General features: G+C 43.8%; 1 protein-coding gene across 1 annotated transcript in view; it reads left to right on the top strand.

Moving 5' to 3' along the window:
- Window positions 1-26,980, top strand: part of GRIN2B (glutamate ionotropic receptor NMDA type subunit 2B) — an 854,212-nt gene that overhangs the window by 782,981 nt on the left and 44,251 nt on the right. Inside the window, exons 6-8 of the mRNA XM_030207195.1 lie at window positions 913-1,066; window positions 10,290-10,415; window positions 12,208-12,437. Of these exons, the coding sequence (XP_030063055.1) occupies window positions 913-1,066; window positions 10,290-10,415; window positions 12,208-12,437 (510 nt within the window). The remainder of the gene's footprint in view (window positions 1-912; window positions 1,067-10,289; window positions 10,416-12,207; window positions 12,438-26,980) is intronic.

The following is a 26,980-nucleotide window of genomic DNA, read 5'->3' as shown; positions in this document are numbered from 1 at the left end:
GTAACTTTGAACTGTGTGGTGCTCTCTCAGTCTTATGAGACCAGAGAGGTATTTTGGGCAGCACATAGCTCAAATTCACCAAAGAGCTGAGTGGTACAAAACTTATTGTTATGGAGCAATGCAAGAAGTAGGTCTGAGGAAAAGGTGTTGGGAAGTTTGTGTACAGAGGAAAGAGTCATGAGCCACAGGGTGAATGGGAGCCACCTCTGGCCTTACATTGAAGAACATTGGCCTAGATTATAAAATTGTTCCCCATTAAGAAAACTATAATAGTTTGGTTACAAAAAATAAAATAAAATATACATTTGAATCATTAAGAGCCAGTTCAGCAGGGATAGGGATGTGGCAGCACAATGTAAGGGTGGCGGCCAAGGTAAGGAAAATATGTGGAGCATGTCACATGAAATTATTTTCAATCCATGTGTGTGTGTGTGAGTATATGTGCATCTGTGTTTGTGTGTGTGTATTTTGTTTGTGAATGTACATCTGTGTGTGTGTTTAATTTGTGTGAGTAAAAGCGTGGATGCCATGCTCTTTGTGTGTATATTTGTTTTTATGTTTGTGTGTGTGTGTATGTTTTGGTTCTCTGTGTGCTTCTGACAGATGGAAGATCCAAGAGCTCTTAACCCAGCAAGGAATTAAGAACAGGAAATGTAAATCTCTGGTACACATTGGCACTGTGATGAGCACTCTGTTTGCATCAGTGATCTAATCTCATCTCTGACACGTGAGGTAAACAGAATGTTGACAATCAGTCAATCAAAGTAGGTTCTATATCCCAGTATTCCAGGGTACTCTCAGGATATGCACGGTGAATTGAATCTCCTGGGAAGTCATCATATCTGTTCCCTCAAGCCACTGCTCCCAGCATCAGTCTTCCCATGATACATCTCCATGTTTTCTTTGTTTCAGGTGGTAACAAAGCGTGCCTACATGGCTGTGGGATCCTTGACCATTAATGAAGAGCGCTCGGAGGTGGTGGATTTCTCTGTACCATTCATAGAGACGGGCATTAGCGTCATGGTATCCCGTAGCAATGGAACCGTCTCACCGTCAGCATTTCTCGGTAATGTTCAGGGGGGGGGGGGGGGGCAAGAATGCAATGCAAGTCATTTTTCCCATCATTCTTCTGAATGAGAATTATTTTCAGCCATATTATTGCAGAATGTGATGTTGTGCATATCAATAATAAGGAAAGAAAGCAATAGAATATCTTTGAAAAATAAATGGGAGGGATGTCTATGTTAATGCAGTTCTGTGGCACCTTGCAGAGTGAATAAGAATATAGGCCAGTCAACTTCCAGATTGGAGAACATCCCTGAATATCAATGCTGGGAACCGCTCATGCCCTGGCATTGAATATATGGGGTTGTTCAATTTGTAGCTGGAAGCAGCTTACAAACCACTTACTGCCACAGGTTGAATATCAACCATTATATGCTTAAGTAGCTGAATATCATTGCTAAAACGTATAGGTCTAAGTTGCACCACCTCCACAATGCTACAAATCCTGCCTGTTTTTTTTTTTAATGGCTAACTGGCTGAATAATGATTTGTACATCAAAAATGTTCCATTCAAGTGCCACAGTCTATGCTTTTGAGTATTGACCTCTGAGTTTTACAAAACAAGCAATGTCTGTAATTCAGTACAAGTTTACAGACGGTCTTTCATGCAATTGTTTCTCAAAACATTTGGATATTCAATAGGACAATGCTATAAACTGTTCTATATCTCTACTGGGGATAGGACAACAATTCATGCAGTTGAACTGCAGCAGGGGAGTTTAAGTCTAGCTTTATAAAGAACTTCCTAACTGTAGGTATAATTGGGTACTAGTAACTCAGAGATTATTTATTTAGATTTTGCTCACTCCATTTTCAGTAGTAGCTCAAGGTAAGTTACATTCAGCTATACTGGATATTTCACTGTCCCTGGAGGGCTCACAATCTAAATTTGTACCCGAGGCAATGGAGGGTTAAGTGACTTGCCCAAGATCACAAGGAGCAACAGTGGGATTTGACATGCACTAGACCACTCCTCCACAGAGTTAATGTTTGCAGGGCTATCCTTAGGCCATTCAGTACCCTATGTAAAACCTAAAATTAACCATTCCTTTTCAGAGGTGGTAGCTCAGACACAGAACCCCCTTCTTCAGTACAGGAAATGGCTCCAACACAGCTGCTCCTTCTTTTCACTCTCCTTATGCCCAACGTTCCTTCTGTCTCCTCTCATCTTCTGCCCAGCTACATTATCCTCCCACATCCCTATCTCTCCCTCTGCCCACATGATGAAGAAAGCTGTGGGTAGGTGGCAGAAGACCAGTGTGATGGTGCCACTTTCTGCATAGTGCCCTGCGTAGCTGTACAGCACTCGCTTTGGGGCATGTGCATAGGCACACCGTATAAGAAACGTAGCCTCCCCAGCCCTAACTATCACCTCCCCTTCTCTCCTGCTGGCAGTGGCGTACCAAGGGGGGGGGGGGGTGGTGGGGGCAGTCCGCCCCGGGTGCCCGCCGCTGGGGGGGGGGGGGGGGGGTGCCGCACGCCTGTCGGCTCCGCTCATTTCGTGCTCCCTCTGCCCCGGAACAGGTTACTTCCTGTTCCGGGGCAGAGGGAGCATGGAACGAGCGAAGCCGACAGGTGCGCGGCACCCCGCCAGCAGGTAAAAATGCAAGCAGTGGCACATGGAAGGAACTGGTCCCACACTTTGCATTGTTTTAAACACTGACTGCTTCTGGCCTGTATCTACAAGGGAAAGAGGTTGATGGCTTGGGAAGAGGAGAGGAGCAGAGAAAGAGAAATGAGATAATGGAGGAGAAGCGACAGAGACAAAGACGGAGAGAGAGAGAGAGAGAGAGAAAACAGGTAATTCTGGATAGAGAGAAGAAACATAAACAGGGTAATGCTGGATGGGAGAGAAAGAGAAAGAACGGGATAATGCTGGATGGGGTAATGCAAATTGAGGAGGGGAGAGAAGGGAGGTAATGCTGGATGGAGAGAAGAGACACAACAAGAGAGATTGGGGTAATGCTGGATAGTAAGAAGAGAGGTGGGGTAATGATAGATGGGGAGAAGAGAGAGAGAGAGAGAGAGAGACATAGGGTAATGATGGATGGGGACAGGAGACTTACAGAGAAAGAGAATGAGGTAATGCTGGATGGGGAAGAAGAGACAGAGAGAGAGAGAGAGAGAGAGAGATTGAGATGGGTAATGCTGGAGGGGGAAAAGAGAAAAATGGGACAGTGCTACTGCTACAGGGGGACAGAGAGGCAAAGAAGATGTTGGATGGCAGAGGGAGAAATGGAAGAGTAAATGAAAGACTGAGGAATAAGAAGGGGAATGGGAGGGCCTGGATAAAGAAAAGATATGAAAAGTAGTAGGTGCATGCGGTGAAAAAAAAGGGAGGTTGAAGGCTTGATAGTAAGAATAAATGAAATTTAAATGGACAGAGGCAGAAAAATAGGAAAAAAGCTGAAAGAAAAAGATCACTGTCAGAGATGGATGTAGTGTTAGAAGTGAAGAAGACAGGATGAGAGAGGAAAAGAAGAAATGAACTGGAGACCCTGGAAAGAGAGCTAAGAGAAGGCAGGACAGACGTGACTGGAGTCTGGGACCTACACAGTTAGAAAAATTAAATGGCCACACAACAAAGGTAGAGAAAAGAATTTATTTTTAGTTTAGGATGAAGTAGTATTGTAGAGCTGTTAGTCCAGCTTAAAGGTTACTAAATTAAATTAAATTAAAATAAAACAAACAAAAAAACAGAAGATAAGGTCTTTTTCATTTGACTAATTCAATACTTATTGACTAGTTATCAGAATCCAAAATCTAACCTGGGGAAGGTGGGTTTGGCCTCTGAAAGCTAGTCAAAAATATATTGAATTAGTCCAATAAAATGGTATCACCTTATTTTCTATTTTTATTTTATTTTTATTTGTTAATTTATAATATAGTGATTGGAATGTGTCAGTTTTTGAAAGTGACGTCTTTTTAGTTTGCACAGTAGAGGGGGACATGCATGCATCACTTTTTCTGTTTCTCTTGTGTTGTACTGCATGCAGAGTCTGGCTTCCTGGGGTGGGGGAGGGGGTTCAGTTTAATTTTTGTCTACTTATTTCTATTTTTAGTTTGTGGTTATGTGTTCTATACTTGGTGAGGGTCTATCTGCATTCTACATGTGTGAAAACAAACATTGAATGATTAGTACTAAGCCGGCTTATTTAGTTTTTCCCATAGGTGTATTGATGTTCTACTGCCCACTGAAATGTTTACAGTGCTGTCTTTCCCTAGGTAGGCCCTTTTTGTGTGACTCCTTGAAGTTAGTGGTATATGGTATAGTAGAATTGCTTTATAGGTCTTGAGTGACTTCAGTAGTGTTTTATATTCATTAACAACAAGCAGCTGCACCAGAGTGACACAATGGAGGGCCCTTCCCTGCTGTGTTCAAAAGTGATCTGCTGTCCATTTATTGGATTTTAATTTGTCCCGTCATGCCCAATCCCACCTCATCCTATCCCCAACCTTCTTTAGCCTTCCCAAACAACTGAGTCACCGACTGCCTATGGTCATGTGATCTATGTGTGAAGATCCCGTCAACCACCTGGGCATCCCATATGGGTAAAGGGAGCATCAGAAACACTGGGGAGGACTAAATGACAAAAAAACAATCTTACAGCCAACAGGATCCAACTAATTCCAAGAAGATAAGAAGCCCCCAATATTCAAAAGCATCTAACTGTCCAGGATCGTCACCTGGCTGGTTAAAACACCCATAACCAGCTATCCACCAAATTTTCAACAGGACATGGTCAACCATGACCCGCTAGGTTAGTGGCCAGCAGCTAGCTGGTTATGTCGCATGATATGGTAGCTGTCCGCCGATTTTCAGCACAAGTTTGGTAGCCATATTTGGCATGTGAATACCAGGCCTATCTTTCGCCAGTTTAAACAGTGCTGAATGTCAGCTTGGCCGGTTGAATTTGAACCGGCCAAAAATAAACTGAATATTCAATGCTGGTCACCGGAAATGGCCTGGCGTTGAATATCCGTACTCAGGGCCGACCGCAAGAGCTAGCTGGGCTAACTCCCCCAGTTTGAATATCTGGCCTGAAGACTTTTTGTTTCAGAGAGTAAACTGTGGGACATGAATGAACTAAACTATTGAAGAAAGAATTCCTTGTTATAAAAGACTATATTAAAATTAGTAAATGGCAAATCCTACCTCTCGGATAGAAATTATGTATTCCTAGATATTATTTAGTGTGTTTTATGATCGAGGCTTATGATGACTCTTTTACTCCATGAAATGTTATTTAATTTTTTGAGAGATACTATTTAATCTGCTTTCATTTTCACTAGCTTCTATTAATAAATGAGTCCTTAATTCTGAATGATATTGGCACTCATTTTCATAGCAGTTGCACGTTTCAAAATGGTAAAAAAAAAGTCCATGTGCCCAAAACACCAAATTGCGATTTTTGAAAGACATTATTTGAACCTCCTACATTGTAGTTCATCCAAATAGCAAAGGGATATGATGTGGGCATGTACAGGGCCCACATTTAGGACGTCCAACAGCAATAATCGAATGGGAATGAACATCCCAATAAAAAAAGAAGGGCATCCTAAATTAGATCTGTTTCAATCATGTCCAGAGTATAAAAAGGTGCCCTAATTGAGGTAATTAAAACAGTATCCTACCACTGGAGGGATTAAAGCATGATACCTCCTTAATCCTTCAGTGGTTACAGACCCCCTCCCTCACCCATGAAAGTAACACCAGAAAGGGAAGCTAGGCTCCTTGACAACATCAGGTATTATGGGCATTCTGAACACAACAGTAAGTAGGTCTGAAGGGTAGCCTAGTGATCAGTGCAGTAGACTATAAACCAGAGGATTCAGGTTCAAATCCCACTTCAACTCTTTTTTTGTTTTAGAACCTTTAGGTTATGAGCCCTCCAGAAACAGAGATATACCGTCTCAGGGCCGTGTTAGGGGTGGCAAACAGCGCAATTGCCGTGGGCCACTGTGACACGTGGAGGGGCATTTTTGAAAGGGACATCCAAGTTTTGATTTGGACGTCCTCGCAAAACGTCCCGATCCAGGGGCAAGGAAACCCATATTTTCGAAACAAGATGGATGTCCATCTTTCATTTCAAAAATACCATCAAAGACGTCCAAATCCTTAAATTTGGTCGTCCCTAGATTTGGTCATCCCTAGACATGGACGTTTCTGATTTTCAGCAATAATCAAAACCAAGGACGTCCATCTCAGAAACAACCAAATGCAACCCATTTGGTCGTGGGAGGAACCAGCATTTGTAGTTGGACACCAACCAGGCACCCTAGGGGGCACTGCAGTGGATTACATAAAATGCTCCCAGGTACATTGCTCCCTTACCTTGTGTGCTGAGCCCCCCAAAACACACTACCCACAACTGTACACCACTACCATAGCACTTACGGGTGAAGGGGGGCACCTAGATGTGGGTACAGTGAGTTTCTGATGGGTTTTGGAGAGCTTGCTGTTTCCTCCTCAAACGTAACAGGTGGGGGGGGGGATGGGGCTGGGTCTGTCTGAAGTACACTGCACCCACTAAAACTGCTCCAGGGGACCTGTATATTGCTGTCATGGACCTATGACATCTGAGGCTGGCATAAAGGCTGGCACGACATATTTTGAAAGATTTTTTTTGATTGTGGGAGAGGGTTAGTGACCACTGGGGGAGTAACGGGAGGTCATACCTGATTCTCTCCGGTGGTCATCTGGTCATTTCAGGCACCTTTTTGTGCCTTAGTCATAAGAAAAACAGGTCCAGGTGAAAACGTCCAAGTGCTTGTCAGGGACGTCCTTCTTTTTTTCCATTATGGGTCAAGGACATCCAAGTGTTAGGCACGCTCATGTCCCGCCTTTGCTACGCCTCCGACATGCCCCCGAGAACTTTGGCCATCCCTGCGACGGAGTGCAGTTGGGGACGTCCAAAACTGGCTTTCGATTATACCGATTTGGACATTTCTGTGAGATGGACGTCCATCTTCCAATTTGTGTCGAAAGATGGGTGTCCTACTCTTTCGAAAATGAGTCCAATAGTGCCCCAATCTGCCTTGAGCTGAAGGAGGCATAGCTTGCAGGCAGGCTTTGAGGGCCCCTTTCCAGTTTCTGCCCTGGGCCCCTGCATGTCTAACACCGCCCCTGTACCTACTGTACCTAAATATTAAGGACACCTGCAATCCTGAGACCTATTGAGTTGGTGCACATTCAGGTATAGTAGGTATTTCCCAGTCTTTGGAGGGCTCTCCATTTATAATGAGTTGCAGTGGAATATGAACCTGGGTGCCCTAAATTAAAGTCCACTGCACTTACCACTAGGCTGCCCTTCTGCTCTGCAGGGAAGTCTGTATGGCCATTTGTGTACAAATGCTGTCAGACAGCCGTCCTTGTCCATGGTTTTTTGGCAATCATTATTTGGATGTTTTATTTTGGAAAATGGCTGTTCATTTTGGATGTTCTCATGTATTTCTGAACAAGAAACCCCAAAGTTTTACCTGTTCAAAAATGGCTGTGAGGTGGACTTTTTTTTAATGTAACGAGTGTGATGTCCCAGTTCTGACTTGGACATTCTTTCGAAAATGCCCCTCAATTTGTAATAAAAGATCTATGTGGTGCACTAATCATTATTTCTGTGGGTTTAAAAAGAAGAACAAAAATGATTAGTTTTCCAGGAAAGACTTTTCTTGAGGTTGGGAAGGTTGGAAATGCAGTCAAATGGCTAAATAGTTAGAACAGACTTCCTGTAGTACAGTGTCCAATCTGGAGGTATAGCATAGTTTATTTATTCAGAACTTACTATACCACTTTAATTCAGTGTTTTCCAAGTCGGTACTGGAGTACACCCTTGCCGGTCAGGTTTTCAGGATATCCATAATGAACATGCATAAGGTTGATTTGCTTACATGGAGGGGCATAATCGAACGGGGACGACCATCTCTAAGGGCGTCCATCTCTAAGGACGTTCCGGCGAAGGGGCGGGGAAACCCGTATTATCGAAACAAGATGGACGTCCATCTTTCGTTTCGATAATACGGTCGGGGATGCCCAAATCTCAACATTTAGGTTGACCTTAGAGATGGTTGTCCTTAGGTCATCCTTAGAGATGGTCATCCCCGGTTTTCGGCCATAATGGAAACCAAGGACGACCATCTCAGAAATGACCAAATCCAAGCCCTTTGGTCGAGGGAGGAGCCAGTATTCGTAGTGCACTGGTCCTCCTCATATGCCAGGACATCAACCAGGCACCCTAGGGGGCACTGCAGTGGACTTCATAAATTGCTCCCAGGTGCATAGCTCCCTTACCTTGGGTGCTGAGCCCCCCCAACCCCCTCTAAAACCCATTCCCCACAACTGTACACCACTGCCATAGCCCTTAGGGATGAAGAGGGCACCTACATGTGGGTACAGTGGGTTTCGGGTGGGTTTTGGAGGGCTCACATTTACCACCACAAGTGTAACAGGTGGGGGGGATGGGCCTGGGTCCGCCTGCCTGAAGTGTACTGCACCCACTAAAAACTGCTCCAGGGACCTGCATACTGCTGTGATGGAGCTGGGTATGACATTTGAGGCTGGCAAAAAAATGTATTTTTTAATTTTTTTAGGGTGGGAGGGGGTTGGTGACCACTGGGGGAGTAAGGGGAGGTCACCCCCAATTCCCTCCGGTGGTCATCTGGTCAGTTCGGGCACCTTTTCGAGGCTTGGTCATGAAAAAAAGGGACCAAGTAAAGTCGACCAAATGCTCGTGAGGGACGCCCTTCTTTTTTCCATTATTGGCCGAGCATGCCCATCTCTTAAGCACGCCCCAGTCCCACCTTCGGTACAGTGCCGACACGCCCCTGTGAACTTTGGTCATCCCCGCGATGGAAAGCATTGAGGATGCAAAAAATTGGCTTTCAATTATGCCGATTTGGGCGACCTCAGCAGAAGGACGCCCATCTCCCGATTTGTGTCGGAAGATGGGCATCCTTCCCTTTTGAAAATAAGCTAGACTGTCTCCATTGTATGCAAATATCTTTCATACATATTCATTTGTGAATATCCTGAAAACCTTACTGGCAAGGGGGGTTACTCTGGAAATCGACTTGGAAAACACTGCTTTAACTGACAAGCAGGATAAAATGGTGCACAGGCTAAACACTCAAAGAAAAGAAACTACATAGCTAGACAGGAAAGAATGCATCCTCAACATTATTCATACAACAGAGCGGATACAACAGTTAGTACTAGGGGCAGGTGAGAAGCACAAACAGGACCCGCTCAAATTCCGGGAGCATAAGCTTGCTGAAATAACCAGACTTAAAATGCTTTAGGGAGAGTTCACTACAAATAGGTAGAGGTAGGATATTCCAGAGCGCAGGAGAGCTATGAAGGAAAAGCACTATGTCTTGTAGTCTCATGTTGAGTGGTCTGTGGTCCTTGAAGAACCAATCGGTGATCATTTAGTGATCTAAAGGTACGTGAAGAGGATAGGGAATGGTTAATGACTGCAGCTAGGGAGAACTACCCATCGGAAATGCTTTAAAAGCCATGAACAAATCTTAAATGTAATTCTAAATTCAATAGGAAATTTACAGAGATACTGCTTCATTCTATAGCAGAGAATCAGTGGCTGCTCATTTGAAATCTTGCCACAGTCCTTTGCTGTATATGATGTTGGAAACCCATGAATAAGTATGTGCCTTTGACTGACAACACACTGGGCTGCACACAGACTGCAGCAGTCTGCAGGGCTACAAGCGATTCGTTTCTCCCACTCACAGTCAAGGTTTGAACTTTAACCTCTCTGACTCCATATTAACCACTGAACTAAAGGAGACTCCTGTAGCTGAGTGACAGGGGATTCTGATCTATATTCAGTCACATCTTTTGAAGGAGGTTTTCTCTTAGTTTTATGTTACATCTGGTTGGACTAGAACTGCAGTAGTCTTAGACTCTGTAAAATTACTCTTTTAAATATATTTTAAGAGAGCTCCCGTTATCATTATGCCATGACTCTAAAATGAGCCTACAGTGCTGGTGTAATCACCATTGCCTACAATCACCACTTTGGTGAGTCTTAGATTTATCAGATTTTTTTTGGTCTCTTCCGAATCAGAATTGTAACGTATAAATAGCAGCTCTACTGAGCATCTCCTTTTTCTTTAGCTGATGCCTGTGACAGCTGGACAGTATGCCTCAAGTGTTCCTTCGCTGCAAATGTAGCTAATCTGTCTCTCCCCTGCTTTCTCATCATCTGCAGAACCATTCAGCGCAGACGTCTGGGTGATGATGTTTGTGATGCTGCTGATTGTCTCTGCTGTGGCTGTCTTTGTTTTCGAGTACTTCAGCCCTGTGGGTTACAACCGTTGCCTTGCTGATGGCAGAGGTAAGGTAGTCTTTCCTCCTTTGAGTGTCGATATGTCAGAGACAGTAGCCCATTCTCCAATCAACATGCCACGATTTGGGTTTCTGCCAGGTACTTGTGACCTGGCTTGGCCACTGTTCGGAAAACAGGACATTGGGTTAGATGGACCATTGGTCTGACCCAGTATGGCTACTCTTATGTTCTTAATCTAGCCCTTAGTGTGCAAATGCAAGGGGGAGAAGTATGGATAGGACCAACATTTCTATGGTGTAAGTGGGTGTGCCTAAACGTAGACACGTGGAGTAGTCTATAATGGAATCTTAGCACCCAGATGACGTTATGCAAGTAGCTCTAGCACACTGCATATAGGCACCAAGGGGCCAATATTCAGACCATGGGAGTTAGCTGGGCTGACTGCCATGGTTGGCGCTGAGCCTGGCTATTCAATGCCGGGCCGTTTCCAATGAGCAGTAATGAGTGTCGGGTTTAGTTTTGGCTGCTTTCAACTTAACCGGCCAAGTCAGTATTCAGCGTCAGCCGGTAAAGCTGAAACTGGCTAAAGATAGGTCTGTTATTTCGGCAGCTTACTTTGGCTGCCAAACTTAGCTGGCGATGTGCTGAATATTAGTGGATAACCGGCTATATCACGCAATATAGATGGTTATCCACTAAGCACTGACTGCAAATATTCAGTGGGAGATAACCAGCTATAGAAAACAATTGAATCACAATTTTCCCAATTTTCATTGTCTGCTCTACCCTAATTTATTAAAAGGGCAATTCTGTAACTATGTGTATAGTTATGGACGCCATTCCCCTAATTCTATAAAGGGCGCTTTGAGATGTATGCATGCACAAATTTGTGCATACATCTTAATGGAATAATTAGCCAAGTAGCACCAACAATTGGCTTTTTAACAAGCTATTATTGGCTCTAACTGAAATCAATTAAGATATACGTGCACATATGTGGCAACATGATCTGCGCCTAAATTTTACGTGCTTCCTGAAAAGGGGGAGCAGAAATGTGAGAATCATGGGCTATTCGGGGCAGATCGTGGGCATGGTTTTTGGTTACGTATGCAATTATAAGGGGGCTTCACACTTAAATTTCGGCATGAGTATTTGCACCACATTTTCCCTGGTGCAAATGGACGCACCTAAACTTAAGCATGACCACGGGACTTAAGCACTAATCTATAAACCATGCCAAACTATAAGCACGGCTTAATGAATAGTGCTCAGCAGTTCTATTTCAGTTATAGAATCTAGCTCCATATGTGTGTATGTGTGCTATGTGTTGTTTTAATGTAGATACATTACTGGGGCATACACAAGAGCGGAATATGGGAGAGGCATAAGCATGTTACATGCAGATCGTAGAATACTCAGGTGCGAGCATATACTCCTGCCATTGACCCAACATAACTGTTTGCGCCTAACTTTAGGCATGCCAATGCTGACGTACGCTAGTGTTCTGTAATGGCATTCTGACACATAGATGGTGTTATTGGATTGGCACTCATTGCTCGACATCAACATGCCTATCTTGAGGTTCCCACTTATAGAATTGCCCCCTAAGCTATTTTCTCATAGACACAGACTGAAGATAGATGGAATGAATGAGGTCCAAAGTGATTTTAAGATGACAAGTAAAAACCTAATGCTTTCACCTTATGGTATCATGCAAATCTCTATCAGCCTGTATATTTATATTCAATGTGAAATAAACTCTTATTTGAGATAAGAGGTTAGCAAGACAGTAATTCCACTGCCCTCATTGGATCTCTGTTCTCTTTCTTGGTCACTGCAGAGCCAGGTGGTCCCTCTTTCACAATTGGCAAAGCCATCTGGTTGCTTTGGGGGCTGGTTTTCAACAACTCTGTGCCGGTACAGAACCCTAAGGGAACCACAAGCAAGATCATGGTGTCAGTGTGGGCCTTCTTTGCTGTCATCTTTCTGGCCAGTTACACTGCCAACCTGGCTGCCTTCATGATCCAGGAAGAGTATGTGGATCAGGTGTCCGGTCTGAGCGACAAAAAGGTATCAGAGCTCTTCAGAATTGCTTGCCATTTTTATTAATAACGGTGGGGATTTCTTGCCTCATTTGGAAGCATTGTTGTATTCTGCTGTACTGATGCTGTTTAGATTTAATACAGAGTGAAAAGATGACTCCATCAACAGCAGATCATTTATTACCACTCTTAATTATTGAAAGAGTTGTGGATTTTCTGGTATGAAAAACAGGGCCCAAATCTCTCAGAACTAGCAATACAGGAAGTGTGAGTAGAATGCACTAGTGTATATTGGACACATGTAGACTAAAAGATTGGATTAGCACAAATTTATAAGCTGTAGAGCCTAGATTTCAGTGCTGGATGCTGTCCATTTGTGGTAGTCATTAGAATAAAAGAACAGACCAAGATATCCTAGCAAACTTCTAGTTATCCTCATTGCATGTGGGTGAGCATTGATCCAGCTTAAATCCGACATCTGCTAGGAAGAGAGGGGCTGATACTCAGACCACGGGAGTTAGACCGCCTAAATCCCATGGTCGGTGCTAAGCCCGGATATTCAATGCCAGTCTGTTTCCGGTGACCGGCATTGAATATCTGGTTTATTTTTGGCAGATTTGAAGATAACCAGCTATGTCTGAATAGCAACATAGCAAGTTATCTTCAAACCAGCCAAAGATATTCCAGGGTTTGATGTGGCCAAATATGGCCACTAAACCCAGTTTTAAAAAATCAGTGGATAGCCAGTTATACCATGCGATAAAAGCAGCTATCCGCTAGCCGCTAATCAGGGATATTCAGCAGTGGATAGCCGGTTATCCCTCACTGAATATTGTCAGATAGCCGGTTAAGCGCTATTTCACCGGAGCCCTAAGTAATTAAGCCCAGATTTTCCTGCACTTTAGTAAAAGGGCCCCGGCATTCCCTGTTTTTTTTTGTTTTTGACTTCTAATTGGTGGCACTTATATGTGGAACTTACAAAATTAAAAAACAAAAAGTGAGGAGAATGGATGAGGATACCAAAAAAATGTATTTATTCACATAAAAAATCAAAATTAAAAAATAACAAATTTGTACATTTTATGTACAAATTTGTTATTTTTTAATTTTGATTTTTTATGTGAATAAATACATTTTTTTGGTATCCTCAACCATTCTCCTCACTTTTTGTTTTTTATCTCACGGTTTCGTGAGGGCATTTACCTCCTCTTTGTTTTTTGAACTTACAAAATTGCCACTTCCAGATATAATTGCTGGCACTTAAATATGGAGCTGCTGAATGATGCTACTTTTGTTTCTGTTTACTTTTACAAAATTGATGCATGTGCTGGCATGTTCACATGTACAAACTTAAGTTGTATGCTTAAGTGCAGACTTGACCGTTGGTAGCCCTCCTTTTCAACTGCCATCTCCTCTAATCTTTTGAAAATGTGAACGGGAAATTTCGATGTGTCTAAATCCAATTTGGATGTTTTGCGAAAAATGTCCGTAAATCCAGTAGGAACATGGCCATTTTCAAACTAGAAAGATGTTCAACCTTTTGGCCATTTGCTAGATGTTTTTTGTGCTTTCTGCGTCTATCTTTTAGGACCATTTTTTGGGGAAAAAAAATCAAGGGAAAACACACAAACACAGCCATTGGGATATAGATATAGATTTCTTAGTAGACTAGCCACACAGACATCCCAGCAGAGCAGTGGGGCATCCTAGGATGCCTTGCAGTGGACTTCACATAAAAGGTCCCAGGTACACATCTCACCCCCTTATATTGCATGGAGGAAAAGTGAAGGCAGGTAAGGACCATATGGCCTGTCCAGTCTGCCCATCCAGGCCATCTACTATCCCTTCCTTTCCCTTAGAGATCTGATGTACTTGTCCCAAGATTTGTTAGACTAACTCCTTTCTGTTTTTATCGTCTTAAGGTGCAGTCTCCAAAATTATATATAGTATTCTAAATAAGGTCTGTTTTACCTTTCTGAAGGTACAGACTCCAGAATTGTACAGTACTGTAAATGAGGTCTCACCAGAGACTAATGCAGAGGCATTATCACCTCCCTTTTCCTACTGGTCATTCCTCTTCCTGTGCACCAAAGCATCCTTCTTGCTTTTGCCATCACTTTTTCTACTGTGTTTATTTATTAGGATTTATTTACTGCTTTTTGAAGGAATTCATCTAAGGCAGTGTACAGTAAGAATAGATCAAACATGAGTAATAGGCAATTTGGCCAAGTCCCGCTCCTCTTTCGTGTACAGACGCACTTCACCTCCTAAACTGTACCGCTCCCTCTGGTTTTGTAGCTGAACTGAATTATTCCTGCAATTTTTCATATAAATCTTAGCTGCCAAATTCTGGACCATTCTTCAAGCTTTGCTTATCAAAATCAAAATCATGGGAAGATCAAAAAAGATAATTGAGGAGGTACAAAGCTGAAGGTGCATCTAGGATATTTTTTGTTTTTAACCTTGAATTGTATGGATTTCAAATACAGAGGAAAAGTAGAGACAAGTCAAAGAGCGTACTCTTAAAAGCACACACAAACATCAATTATTATTTCATTTCTCTAATCAAAACCCTACCTTATACCCCAACGTCCCCTTTCTTTAGCACCCCCCCCCCCCATTTTGCCATCAAAGATCCAAAAGGCATACACTTTCACACACATCCAGAAAAAATGTCCAAAAATTATTAGTATTGTTCAATTAGCATTAGCATTCAAATTTGAGATCGAAGACCCCAGCTTTTGTCATTCTTACGAAGCTGATCAACCCTGACAGCAGCAATATGTTCCATAAGGAGCAAATGGTGAAGTCTTTTATGCCTAGCTCCAAGGGGATAGTGAATGTAGTTTTCCAGTGATAGGCTATGACTCCCTCGTGCGGCAGAAAAGCAGTTGGCAAGGACATTTTGGTTTAACAGGTCCAATATTGAGAGGCCCTACATTAATCAAGCATAGCTCTGGTGTTAAGCCTCTTCCTATCAGTGACTGGATGTACACTGACAGAGGCCTAGGGAAGCTTTTTCCTTGGCTGGCCTGGGTGGGAGGGGGGCAGGAGGCTGGGAAATCAAGCTATCAGGTCAGCCTGTCAATGGATTTATTATATTTGCACCTTACAATGGGACATTTGGTCTAACTGATGACATGGGCTAGATTCACTAAATGGCACTCAAAATTGGAGAAAAAAAAAAAAAATCAGCGCCCAGTGCTCTTCTATAATGGTAGTCAAAGGTGAGCACCCATTATAGAATAGCACTGAGTGCCAATTTCGTCCCCCACATTGGGTGCCAGGACTTACGCCTGCTGAAACAGGTGTAATTAGGTGCCCAATTTGGATGCACAGCCTCAATATTCTATAACACTGCGTGCAAATTTTAGGAATGCCCCGACCCACCTGTGCACCTACTGTGGCCATACCTCTTTGGGTCATGCACCATGGGATTTGAGTACACGTCATAGAACAGTGCATAGCATGATGGCACTAATTCAAAATGGTGCAGTTAGCTCCCAGTTATAGCACTAATGGCTCCTTAGCCAATTAGTGGGCGCAAGTCTGGTCAGCACCCAAATATTTAGAGCGCAATTTTGGACGTTATATATAGAATCCTGCGGGGTTTGTGTTCCTCTGCAGTGGATTTCTTAGAACAAGAGACATTTGGGTTAGCGGGGCATGATAGACTGGGAGTCAACTGTACTCTGTTTTCACAAATAAAATGTCATTTTAGAATGATATTGGAGCTAAACAGAAAGAAGTATTTTTTAGTTAAATATAAAGAAATGCACGCTCACTTATATGAGCTGAATAATAGCTTAGGTGCACTGTTTAATTCTGAGCAGCAGCTTGGTGCTCAATAGAGTGAGATGAAAGCGATAACGATATCTTGGCCTGCACTTTATTCCAACCAGCATGCGGTAGTGAGTCTGAAAAACAGAAATACCTGGGGTATTCTTTATTCCATCCAGACATCCGTGTTCTTATATCTAACGAGATCATACAACATGGGATATGTAGATGTTCCTTCGGAGACAAAATAGTTACAATAAAAATGGCAGAGATCTCCAAAAGAACTGTAAGCACTAACTCGCATGCCAGTTCAGAAGGAGGTATAACATGTAAAATGCCTTTTAAAGCTATTCTCTGACTTGTTTAGGATGTCGCACTAATTGCAGCCAATTATAATGCTACCGGCTCTCTCTGCCAATCGCAGCTAACTGAAGCCAGAGAAATGTTTAACCACTTCATTCTGCAAATTGGTATTTCAACAGAAGAACAATGGAACTCTCCATCTCTAGCACTTCTCTAGACAGTGTAGATTACAAAACTTCCTCTCTCAGTGCCAAGCAAGTCTCAAGGTGGCCTGAGTAATAATGCAAGGAGCATAAATCAAACTTCATATTCTTTTCCATTGGTGGTAGCAGGAAATGTGTAAGATTCCCTAGTGGTTGGAAACAGTTCCAGTTTCCTCTGTGAAACTTACAGCTATTTATTTAGATTTTGCTCACACCTTTTTCAGTAGCAGCTCACGGTGAGTACATTTAGGTACACTGGAAATTTGTCTGTCCCAGGAGGCATCACAATCTAAGTTTGTACCTGAGGCAATGGAGGATTAAGTGACTTGCCCAAGATCACAAACAGCAGCAGTGGGATTTGAATTGGCCACCTCTAGATTGCAAGACCGGTCGGTGCTCTAACCACTAGGCCACTCCTCCACTCCCAAGTTAGTAATGGTGCCACCAAGTTAGAATGTATTAGATGTAAGCTCTTGAGCAGGGACTGTCTTTCTTCTATGTTTGTGCAGCGCTGCGTATGCCTTGTAGTGCTATAGAAATGCTAAATAGTAGTAGTAGTAGTAATGCCATTAATGGCAATATTTTACACAGGACACATTTTATCCAATGAGACCTAGTTACTAATAACACGGTTAGTACACATTAGTAACCTCTAGTGGTTAATTACTTCTCTTTGTGGTAAGACCTAATGGTATATTTACATGATTGTCTATGAGTATTTCAAGCATGATTTGTTTTGTCTAATTTCTGGTGCAATGAGGGGAGCTTCTAATTAGCATTAATATGTTATACTGTTGATATTTTGGTCTTGCTTTTTTTCTAAATAGAGAGTTTTAGAACAAAAAAAATTAGGTAATTTTGAGGTCGATAGCAACATTCAAGAGGTGATGGAACATTATTTTGGTTGCGAAAGCTAACATACTATCCACCGCTCCTGTCTCTGTTAAGCTTCATAACTACTGGTACTCTGTGGAGTAAAAAGCTTGTCAGACTTTGAGGCATATTTTCAAAGCACTTTGGGAGGCTAAGTTCCATAGGTTTCTATGGAACTTTGGGAGGCTAAGTGCTTTGAAAATATGCCTCTATGCGTCCCACTGGCCCTCCCAATTCCATCTGTAATGAAGAACTTCTCATTTATTTTAAGCATAAACTCAGTGGTACAAGTGTTCCTGTATTTGATGACTAATATAAGAGCCCAGAGAAAAAGCTGGAATGGTCCCAGACCAGATTGAATTAATTTAATTAATTCATTCCTGGTTATCCACCCTCCCTAAGTTAGAACAGCACATAAAATAAAATCAATAAAACAGATAAAATATAACAAGGAAACAACAACAAATTTCCCCTAAACTCAAAAGTAAACTCAAAGTAAGCTCTGAAAAGTAGGGAAGGATGATAACATTATCCAAAAGTATGACTAAGCAACTAGGCCTGTTCTAATTTCACAAACTATAATTCTATTCAATCTGAATCTCAGGGTACAATATATTCCACAGAGACAGTGCACATATAGTGAAGATACTTACCTGTAGCAGGTATTCTTCGAGGATAGCAGGCCATTCATTCTCACATGTGGGTGACATCATCCACATCACCCAGCACAGAGCTTAAACAGCTAAAAATAGCTTTTTTGAGCAGGCACAGCGTCCCAACCATGAGTGCCTTCCTGCCCACCACGAGAGCATGGGACCATCAGTACAATAATATAGCATATCAAAAGAGGAGACAACTCCAAGGGGAGGTGGGAGGGTGTGTGAGAATTAATGGTCTGCTGTCCTCAGAGAACACCTGCTACTGGTAAGTATCTTTGTTTTCTCTGAGAACAAGCAGGCCATATTCTTACATGGGAATCCCTAGCTACTAGGCTCACCGAAAACAACCATCATAGGTTAATTGGACCTCACAGCGGTGAGGGCAAAATAGTAATTAACCTGAAACTATATACAACTGTGTGAGAATGCAGCCTGAAACAGAACAGAATGGGCCTAGGGGGATGGAGATGGATTCTAGACCCAAACAAATTCTGCAGAACTATCTGGCCAAACCAACTATTGCATCACATATTCTGTTCAAGGCAGTAGTGCGATGTGAATGGGTGGACTGATGACCACATTGCAGCCCTGCAAATTTCTTCAGTGGAGGTTGACCTCAAGAGGGCTATTGTCACAGCCTGGGCATAAGTGAAGGAAATGCAATCTGCTAGACAATTGGAAATGGTACATTTCCCAATTGTGACCCTATCCTGTTGGGATCAAAAGAAACAAAAAGCTGGGTGGACTGTCTGTAGGGCCTAGTCCACCCCAAGTAAAAGGTCAATGCTTGCTTGCAGTCCAAGGTGTGCGTACACTCTTGCCAGGATGAGCATGAGGTCTGGGAAAAATGTTGGAAGTACAGTTGACAGGTTCAGATGGAACTATGACACCATCTTAGGCTGGAACTTAGGGTGTGTATGGAGAACTACTCTATTGTGATGAAACGTTGTATAAAGTGGATCCACACGTAGTGCTTGAAGCTCAGTGACCCTGCGAGCTGAAGTAACAGCCACCAAAAGCAAGACCTTCCAGGTCAAGTACTTCAGATGACAGGAATCGACTGGCTCAAAAGAAGCTTTCATCAGCTGTGAGAGGACAACATTGAGGTCCTATGACACAGGCAGAGGCTTGACAGGGGGCTTTGTCAAAAGCAAACCTCTCGTGAAGCGAACAACTAGAGTCTGTCCAGAGATGGGCTTACTCTATACATGATGATTAAGTACTAATTGCACTAAGATGCACCCTTACAGCCTTGGTCTTGAGACCAGACTTAGAAGTATAGAATGTATTGAAGCAGGGTCTGTGTAGGGCAAGAAAGGGAATCTAGGGCCTTGCCATCACACCAGACAGCAAACGTCCTCCATTTGAAAGAGTAACGCCCCTTAGTGGAATCTTTCCTGGAAGCCAGCAAGACTCTGGAGACACCCTCAGGATGATGCAAGGAAACAACTTCTAAGCTCTCAAAATCTACGCTGTGAGGGCCAGAGACTGGAGGTTGGGATATAGAAGAGACCCCTCATTCTGTGTGATGAGGGTTGGAAAACACTCCAATCGCCAAGGTCTTTGGAGGATAACTCCAGAATAACAGGGAACCAGATCTGTCTGGGACAGTATGGAACGATCAGGGTCATGGATCCTTGGTCTTGTTTGAGTACTACAAGAAGGAAGGGAGGATACGCATACAGAAGACCAGTCCTCCAACGAAAGAAGAAGGCATCCGACGCTAGTCTGTCATGGGCCTAGAGCCTGGAATACAACTGATTGAATTGAGTGGCAAAGAGATCCTCCGAGGGGGTGCCCCCACACTCAGATCTTGTGGGCAGTGCATGACCCTGCTCAGTCTGTCGGCTAGGCTGTTGGATTTGCCCACCAGGTAAGTGGCCTTGAGAAGCATCCCATGATGAATTGCCTAGTGCCACATCCGGATGGCCTCCTGACACAGTAGGAATGATCTGGTACACCCTGCTTGTTAGTATAGTACAATGCAACCTGATTGTCTGTTTGAATGAGTACAATTTGATTGGACAGCCGATCTCTGAAAGTCTTTAGAGCATTCCTGATTGCCCGTAGCTCCAAGGCGTTTATCTGAAGATTCAGTTCCTGAGCTGACCAAGGACCCTGGGTGTGAAGCCCATCTACATGAGCTCCCCACCCCAGGCAGAATGCATCCATTGTCAACACCTTCTGGGGCTGAGGAATTTGAAATGGAAGTCCCACAATCAAATTGGATGAAATTGTCCACCGAAGAAGGGACTGAACCAACTCTGGTGGCACTCAGATGACATCCGCCAGGTTCCCCTAGGCTTGGCACCACCAGGAAGCTAGGATCCACTGGGAAGTTCTCATGTGAAGACATACCATGAATGCGACATGGACAGTGGATACCGTATGGCTGAACAACCTCAACATCTTCTGAGCTGTGACCTGTTGGCTGGCCCGGACTTGATTGGCAAGAGTGTCTGCCCTCGGCACAGGAAAAAAGCCCATGCCTGCTGTGTGTCTAGCAGGTCTTCGATGAACTCCAATTTCTGCATGGGATGGATATGAGTCTTGAGGAAGTTTAAAATGAACCCTAGCAGCTCCAGCACCCAAACAGTTATCTGCATGGACTCCTGAGCACCGTCCTTTGACATGCTCTTCACCAGCCAATCATCCAGATAGGGGAACACGTGGACTCCCAGTCCTTGTAGCAATGCTGTGACTATTGCAAGACACTTGGTGAAAACCCTGGGAACCATTTGACACCAAAAGGCAACATGCGGTACTGGAAGACAATTGATATGTCCCCAGCCAAAATCAAAGATAGTTCCTGTGACCTAGTGCAACTACTACTACTACTACTTAACATTTCTAGAGCGCTACTAGGGTTACACAGCACTGTACAGTTTAACAAAGAAGGACAGTCCCTGCTCGAAGGAGCTTACAATCTAAAGGATGAAATGTCAAGTTGGGGCAGTCAAGATTTCCTGAATAGAGGTGTAGTGGTTAGGTGCCGAAGGCGACATTGAAGAGGTGGGCTTTGAGCAAGGATTTGAAGATGGGCAGGGAGGGGGCCTGGCGTATGGGCTCAGGGAGTTTATTCCAAGCATGGGGTGAGGCAAGGCAGAAAGGGTGGAGCCTGGAGTTGGAGGTGGTGGAGAAGGGTACTGAGAGGAGGGATTTGTCTTGAGAGCGGAGGTTACGGGTAGGAACATAAGGGGAGATAAGGGTAGAGAGGTAAGGAGGGGCTGCAGATTGAGTGCATTTGTAGGTTAGTAGGAGAAGCTTGAACTGTATGCGGTACCTGATCGGAAGCCAGTGAAGTGAGTTGAGGAGAGGGGTGATATGAGTATATCGGTCCAGGCAGAAGATAAGACGTGCAGCTGAGTTCTGAATGGACTGAAGGGGGGATAGATGGCTAAGTGGGAGGCCAGTGAGGAGTAGGTTGCAGTAGTCAAGGTGAGAGGTAATGAGAGAGTGGACGAGAGTTCGAGTGGTGTGCTCAGAGAGGAAAGGGCGAATTTTGCTAATGTTATAGAGGAAGAAGCGACAGATCTTGACTATCTGCTGGATATGTGCAGAGAAGGAGAGGGAGGAGTCGAAGATGACTCCGAGGTTGCAAGCAGATGAGACGGGGACGATGAGGGTGTTATCTACTGAGATAGAGAGTGCAGGGAGAGGGTTTGGGTGGGAAGATAATAAGCTCGGTCTTGGCCATGTTCAGTTTCAGGTGGCGGTTGGACATCCAGGCAGCAATGTCGGATAAGCAAGCCGATCCTTTGGCCTGGGTTTCGGCAGTGATGTGTGGTGTGGAGAGATAAAGTTGGGTGTCGTCAGCATAAAGATGATATTGAAAACCATGAGATGAGATCAGGGAGCCCAGGGAAGAGGTGTAGATTGAAAAAAGAAGGGGTCCAAGGACAGATCCCTGAGGAACTCCAAAAGAAAGCAGGATGGGGGTGGAGGAAGAACCATGAGAGTGTACTCTGAAGGTACGGTGGGAGAGATAAGAGGAGAACCAGGAGAGGACAGAGCCCTGGAACCCAAATGAGGACAGTGTGGCAAGAAGTAAACTGTGATTGACAGTGTCAAAAGCGGCGGATAGGTCGAGGAGGATGAGGATGGAGTAGTGACCTTTGGATTTGGCAAGGAACAGGTCATTGCAGACTTTAGATAGTGCCATTTCTGTCGAGTGTAGGGGGCGAAAGCCGGATTGAAGCAGATCGAGGATGGCATGAAAGGAGAGAAAATCAAGGCAACGGCTGTGAACGGCGAGTTCAAGTATCTTGGAGAGGAAGGGTAGGAGGGAAATGGGGCGATAGTTGGAGGGACAGGTAGTGTCAAGTGATGGTTTTTTGAGGAGTGGTGTGACTACAGCATGCTTGAAGGTGTCAGGGACAGTTGCAGTGGAGAGAGAAAGGTTGAGGATATGACAGATGGGGGGGGTGATGGTAGGAGAGATGGTGTTAAGTAAGTTGGTGGGGATGGGGTCAGAGGAACAGGTGGTGCATTTCGAGGAGGAAAGAAGATGGGCGGTTTCCTCTTCGGTGATATTAGGAAAAGAGGAGAAGGAGGCCTGGGTTGGTTGGTTTGAGGGAGTGGGTTATAGGGTGAAGAGGAGGAGATGGTTTTGTGGTGAATTCGAGGTTGATCTTCTGCACCTTGTCACGGAAGTAGTCAGCCAGTGATTGAGGAGAGAGTGGGGTGGGGGGTGGGAGTGGAGGGTACTTTGAGGAGGGAGTTAAGGGTGGCGAAGAGATGATGAGGGTTAGAGCTGAGGGAATTAGTCAATTGGGTGTAATAGTCCTGTTTGGCGAGGAATAGGGAGGACAGGAAGGAGGATAGCATGAATTTGTAATGGATGAAATCAGTATGGGTGCGAGATTTCCTCCAGAGGCGTTCAGCCAATCGGGCGCAGGAGCGAAGGTATTGGGTGCAAGGGGTCAGCCTGGGCTGGGGATTAGTACGCCTTGTGGGACGGGAGATGGATGGTGCAAGGGTGTCCAGAGCAGAGGAGAGAGTGGCATTGTAAGTGGAGACAGCCTTGTCGACAGACTCGGAGGACATGATGGAAGGGAGGAGATTAGAGATACTAGAGGATAAGGTGGGAGGGTCGACAGCCTGGAGATTCCTGATGTATTGGGGTGTGAGTGTAAGCATCCCTTAAGTCTAGAGAGCATAGACAATTGTTTTCCTGAATCCTGGGGAGAAGGGTGATCAGGGAAACCATCCTGAACTTTTCTTTGACCAGGAATTTGTTCAGCGTTCTTAGTTTAGGATGGGACGCATCTGAAAGTATCTGGAATAAAATCCCTGCCCTTTTCCCCCTGGTGGAATGTGCTCGACCACATGGACCCTTAGAAGGGCGGAGATTTCCTCTGCAAGTACCTGCTTGTGCTGAGAGCTGAAGAGAGATACTCTAGGTGTGCAATTTTGTAGATGTTGATGCCAATGCAGGGCCTAACTGAGACAGACTCTCTGAACCCACCAGTCAGAGGTTACAAGGGGCAACCTTTCTTGAAAAATATTCAGTCTCCCCCCAACTGGCAGGTCATTCGGGATGGTTACCTTTACTGCAGCTATGCTCTGCTGGAGTCAGTCAAAAGCTTGTCCCTGGCTTTGACTGGGGAGCTGGCTTGGCCTTGGGCACACACCTGTTGATGAGAATGAGTGTGTGTGGACTGAGCCTGCTGAGGCTGGCGAGAAGAAGGAAAGGGAAAGGGGGAAAGGTAAATGGGACTTGATATACCACCTTTCTGAGGTTTTTGCAACTACATTCAAAGCGGTTTACGTATATTCAGGTACTTATTTTGTACCAGGAGCATTGGAGGGTTAAGTGACTTGCCCAGAGTCACAAGGAGCTGCAGTGGGAATTGAACTCAGTTCCCCAGGATCAAAGTCCACTGCACTAACCACTAGGCCTACATGTGTGAGAGTAGTAGGGGCCACTCTTTGACTTGCCCAAAACCCTCCTAGATAAGGAGGAAGGTGCATAAGACTTTTGGAAGGAAAGAGTATCAATAGTGTCAGTGTGTTTCTTGATGAGGTCAGTGACCTCTCCACTTTGTCTCCAAAATGATTATCTCTTCAGCAAGTGGCATCTGCCAATCTTGCTAGACAGCAGGGTTGAAGCCAAAGACACACAGCCATAAGATTCTGCACATTGCTATACTCTGGGCAGAGATCCTGGATTCCACATCAAAGGTGTCATAGGCACCCCTGGCCAATAATGTTCTACACACCTTCTGCTGCTTGACCAAATTGGCAAAGTGGTTTAGCCTGGTACGCCAAATCAGACATACTGCGCACCAAGGACCACAAGTGCAGGTTCGTGTAGAGCTGGTAAGATTGAATACGAGAGATGAACATAGAGGCCTGATACATCTTCCACTCAAAAGAATTCAGAGTTCTAGCTTCTCTGCCAGGGGGCGCCAAAGCATAGTTTCTTGAACTCCTGGCTCTCATGAGCACCAATTCCACCACCAAGGAATGATGAGGCAACTGAGGTTTGTCAAAGCCTGAGGAGCTTTGAATCTGGTACATGGTGTCTATCTTCTTGGCAGGATAGGGACTAACAGAGGGGACTCCCAGTTCTTCACCTGAACATCTTTCAGGATCCGGTGAAGAGGAACTGTCACAGCCTCTCTAAGAGGAGATTTGTAGTCCAGGACCTCGAACATCTCAGCCCTGGGCTCGTCCTCTATCTCCAAATGAATGGGAATGGCAGCATTTTGTATCACCACCATATGTGCAGGCACTGAATAGATACCAGAGATGTGGTGGGGACTTCAAGGACGCTATGAACTTGTCTTATGGGGCAGGGCATGAGGCTGTAAGCTCGTGTGGGCAATTTTCATCTTCATGGGCACCCTTGGGTACATTTTTGTTTTGAACGTTTTACATTACCATATTTTGAGACATCACCATTTATGTGCTATATATTTTTGAATACCTTTAGGATGCGTTGGTTTAGGGGGTGTAGATATGTTGATTTTACATTAAGCTTCTATGTTTTGTAAAATATGTCACAGGCTCTTGACGTTTTGCCTAAATTGTCTATATGCCAACATCCACGATTTTTCTAAAATGGTGCTGTATATGTTTATGTTGAAGCTTCATTTGCATGTGAAATCTCTTCATTTGCATGCTCTTACATTCCAGTATGGTATGTATGTATATATATATATATCTATATATATATAGATAGATATAGATATAGATATATAGATAGATAAACTTCTAATCCAGCTATAGTGGTCATGCAGTTATTTGTATGGCAGCCTATTTTCAGTGCATTATAACCAAGGCTTCTATTCTTAGGTATTACTAAATTGTAAATCTACCAGCTGATATTCAGCCTCAGTGGTTGGCAATTTTTAAAAAATTGTGACTGAAACAAATCTGGATATAAAGCTCTAGTATCTGAATAGCGGCTAGTGCTGAATATTTAGATTCAGAGGTGACCAGCATTACTGTTGGGATACTGATGATATTGAGGCTGCTATCTGAATAGCAAAGTGGGTAAAGAGAGGACCATGGTTTTGCTGTCCTAACTTTATCCGGATAGTTATCTTGTTAGCGGACTGAATATTACCACTAATCAGAATGCATAACTCTGCCCCAACCCTCCAACACTATTCGAATAGAGTGGCATTTTGGAAAAGAGGTCCAACTTGGAATATGGATGTCCAAGTCAGAATGTCACAAATGGACGTCCATCTCACATATATTTTAGAACATGATACAGCCTATTCTAAAATCCATGTGAGATGGACGTCCATGTCCTAGAAATGTCCAGCATGAACATCCATTTTACAAAATGACACATCCAAATTATGAATGGGAAAAACAAAGGACATGGATATCTGTTTAGCAGCCGAGGAATGTCCATCTTATAAAATGGCCACACAGACATCTGTGTAGAGGGGAGGGTTAGCCTAATGTGTATAGCAATGGGCTGAGAATCGGGGGACCGAAGTTCAAATCCCACATCAACTGTTTGTAATTTTTTTTTTTTTTAATTATGAACCCTCCTGTAATAGCAACATACCTACTGTATCTGAATGTACAGCACTTCAATAGCCTTCAGGCTTGCAGTTATCTAATACATATTCAGCTACAGTAGGTATTTATCTGTCCCTGGAGGGCTCACAATTAAAAAAAAAACAACCCAACAGCTGAAGTGGGATTTGAAGCTAGATCCCTTGGTTCATCATCTACTGCACTAACCATTAAGCTACTCCTTAGATCTACATACTGTTCTAAGAATGTCCATAATACCTGCAGCTGTCATACAGCCTGGTGTCCCTTGCCAGTTTCACATTCAGGGTGAGGAGTGGTGACAGAAATCACCGGGGAATTAAAGAGATGTGATGCCTTAATCTGTCCAGTGGACAGTTGCTCAATTAGAGCACCTTTCTGTAACCTGGATACAGTGGTGGAAATAAGTATTTGATCCCTTGCTGATTTTGTAAGTTTGCCCACTGACAAAGACATGAGCAGCCCATAATTGAAGGGTAGGTTATTGGTAACAGTGAGAGATAGCACATCACAAATTAAATCCGGAAAATCACATTGTGGAAAGTATATGAATTTATTTGCATTCTGCAGAGGGAAATAAGTATTTAATCCCTCTGGCAAACAAGACCTAATACTTGGTGGCAAAACCCTTGTTGGCAAGCACAGCGGTCAGACGTCTTCTGTAGTTGATGATGAGGTTTGCACACATGTCAGGAGGAATTTTGGTCCACTCCTCTTTGCAGATCATCTCTAAA

Source organism: Microcaecilia unicolor, chromosome 1, assembly GCF_901765095.1.
Source record: "Microcaecilia unicolor chromosome 1, aMicUni1.1, whole genome shotgun sequence".
Lineage (NCBI taxonomy): Eukaryota > Metazoa > Chordata > Amphibia > Gymnophiona > Siphonopidae > Microcaecilia > Microcaecilia unicolor.
Note: the sequence above shows the minus strand (reverse complement) of the source record. Positions and strands in the feature narration are given on the sequence as shown.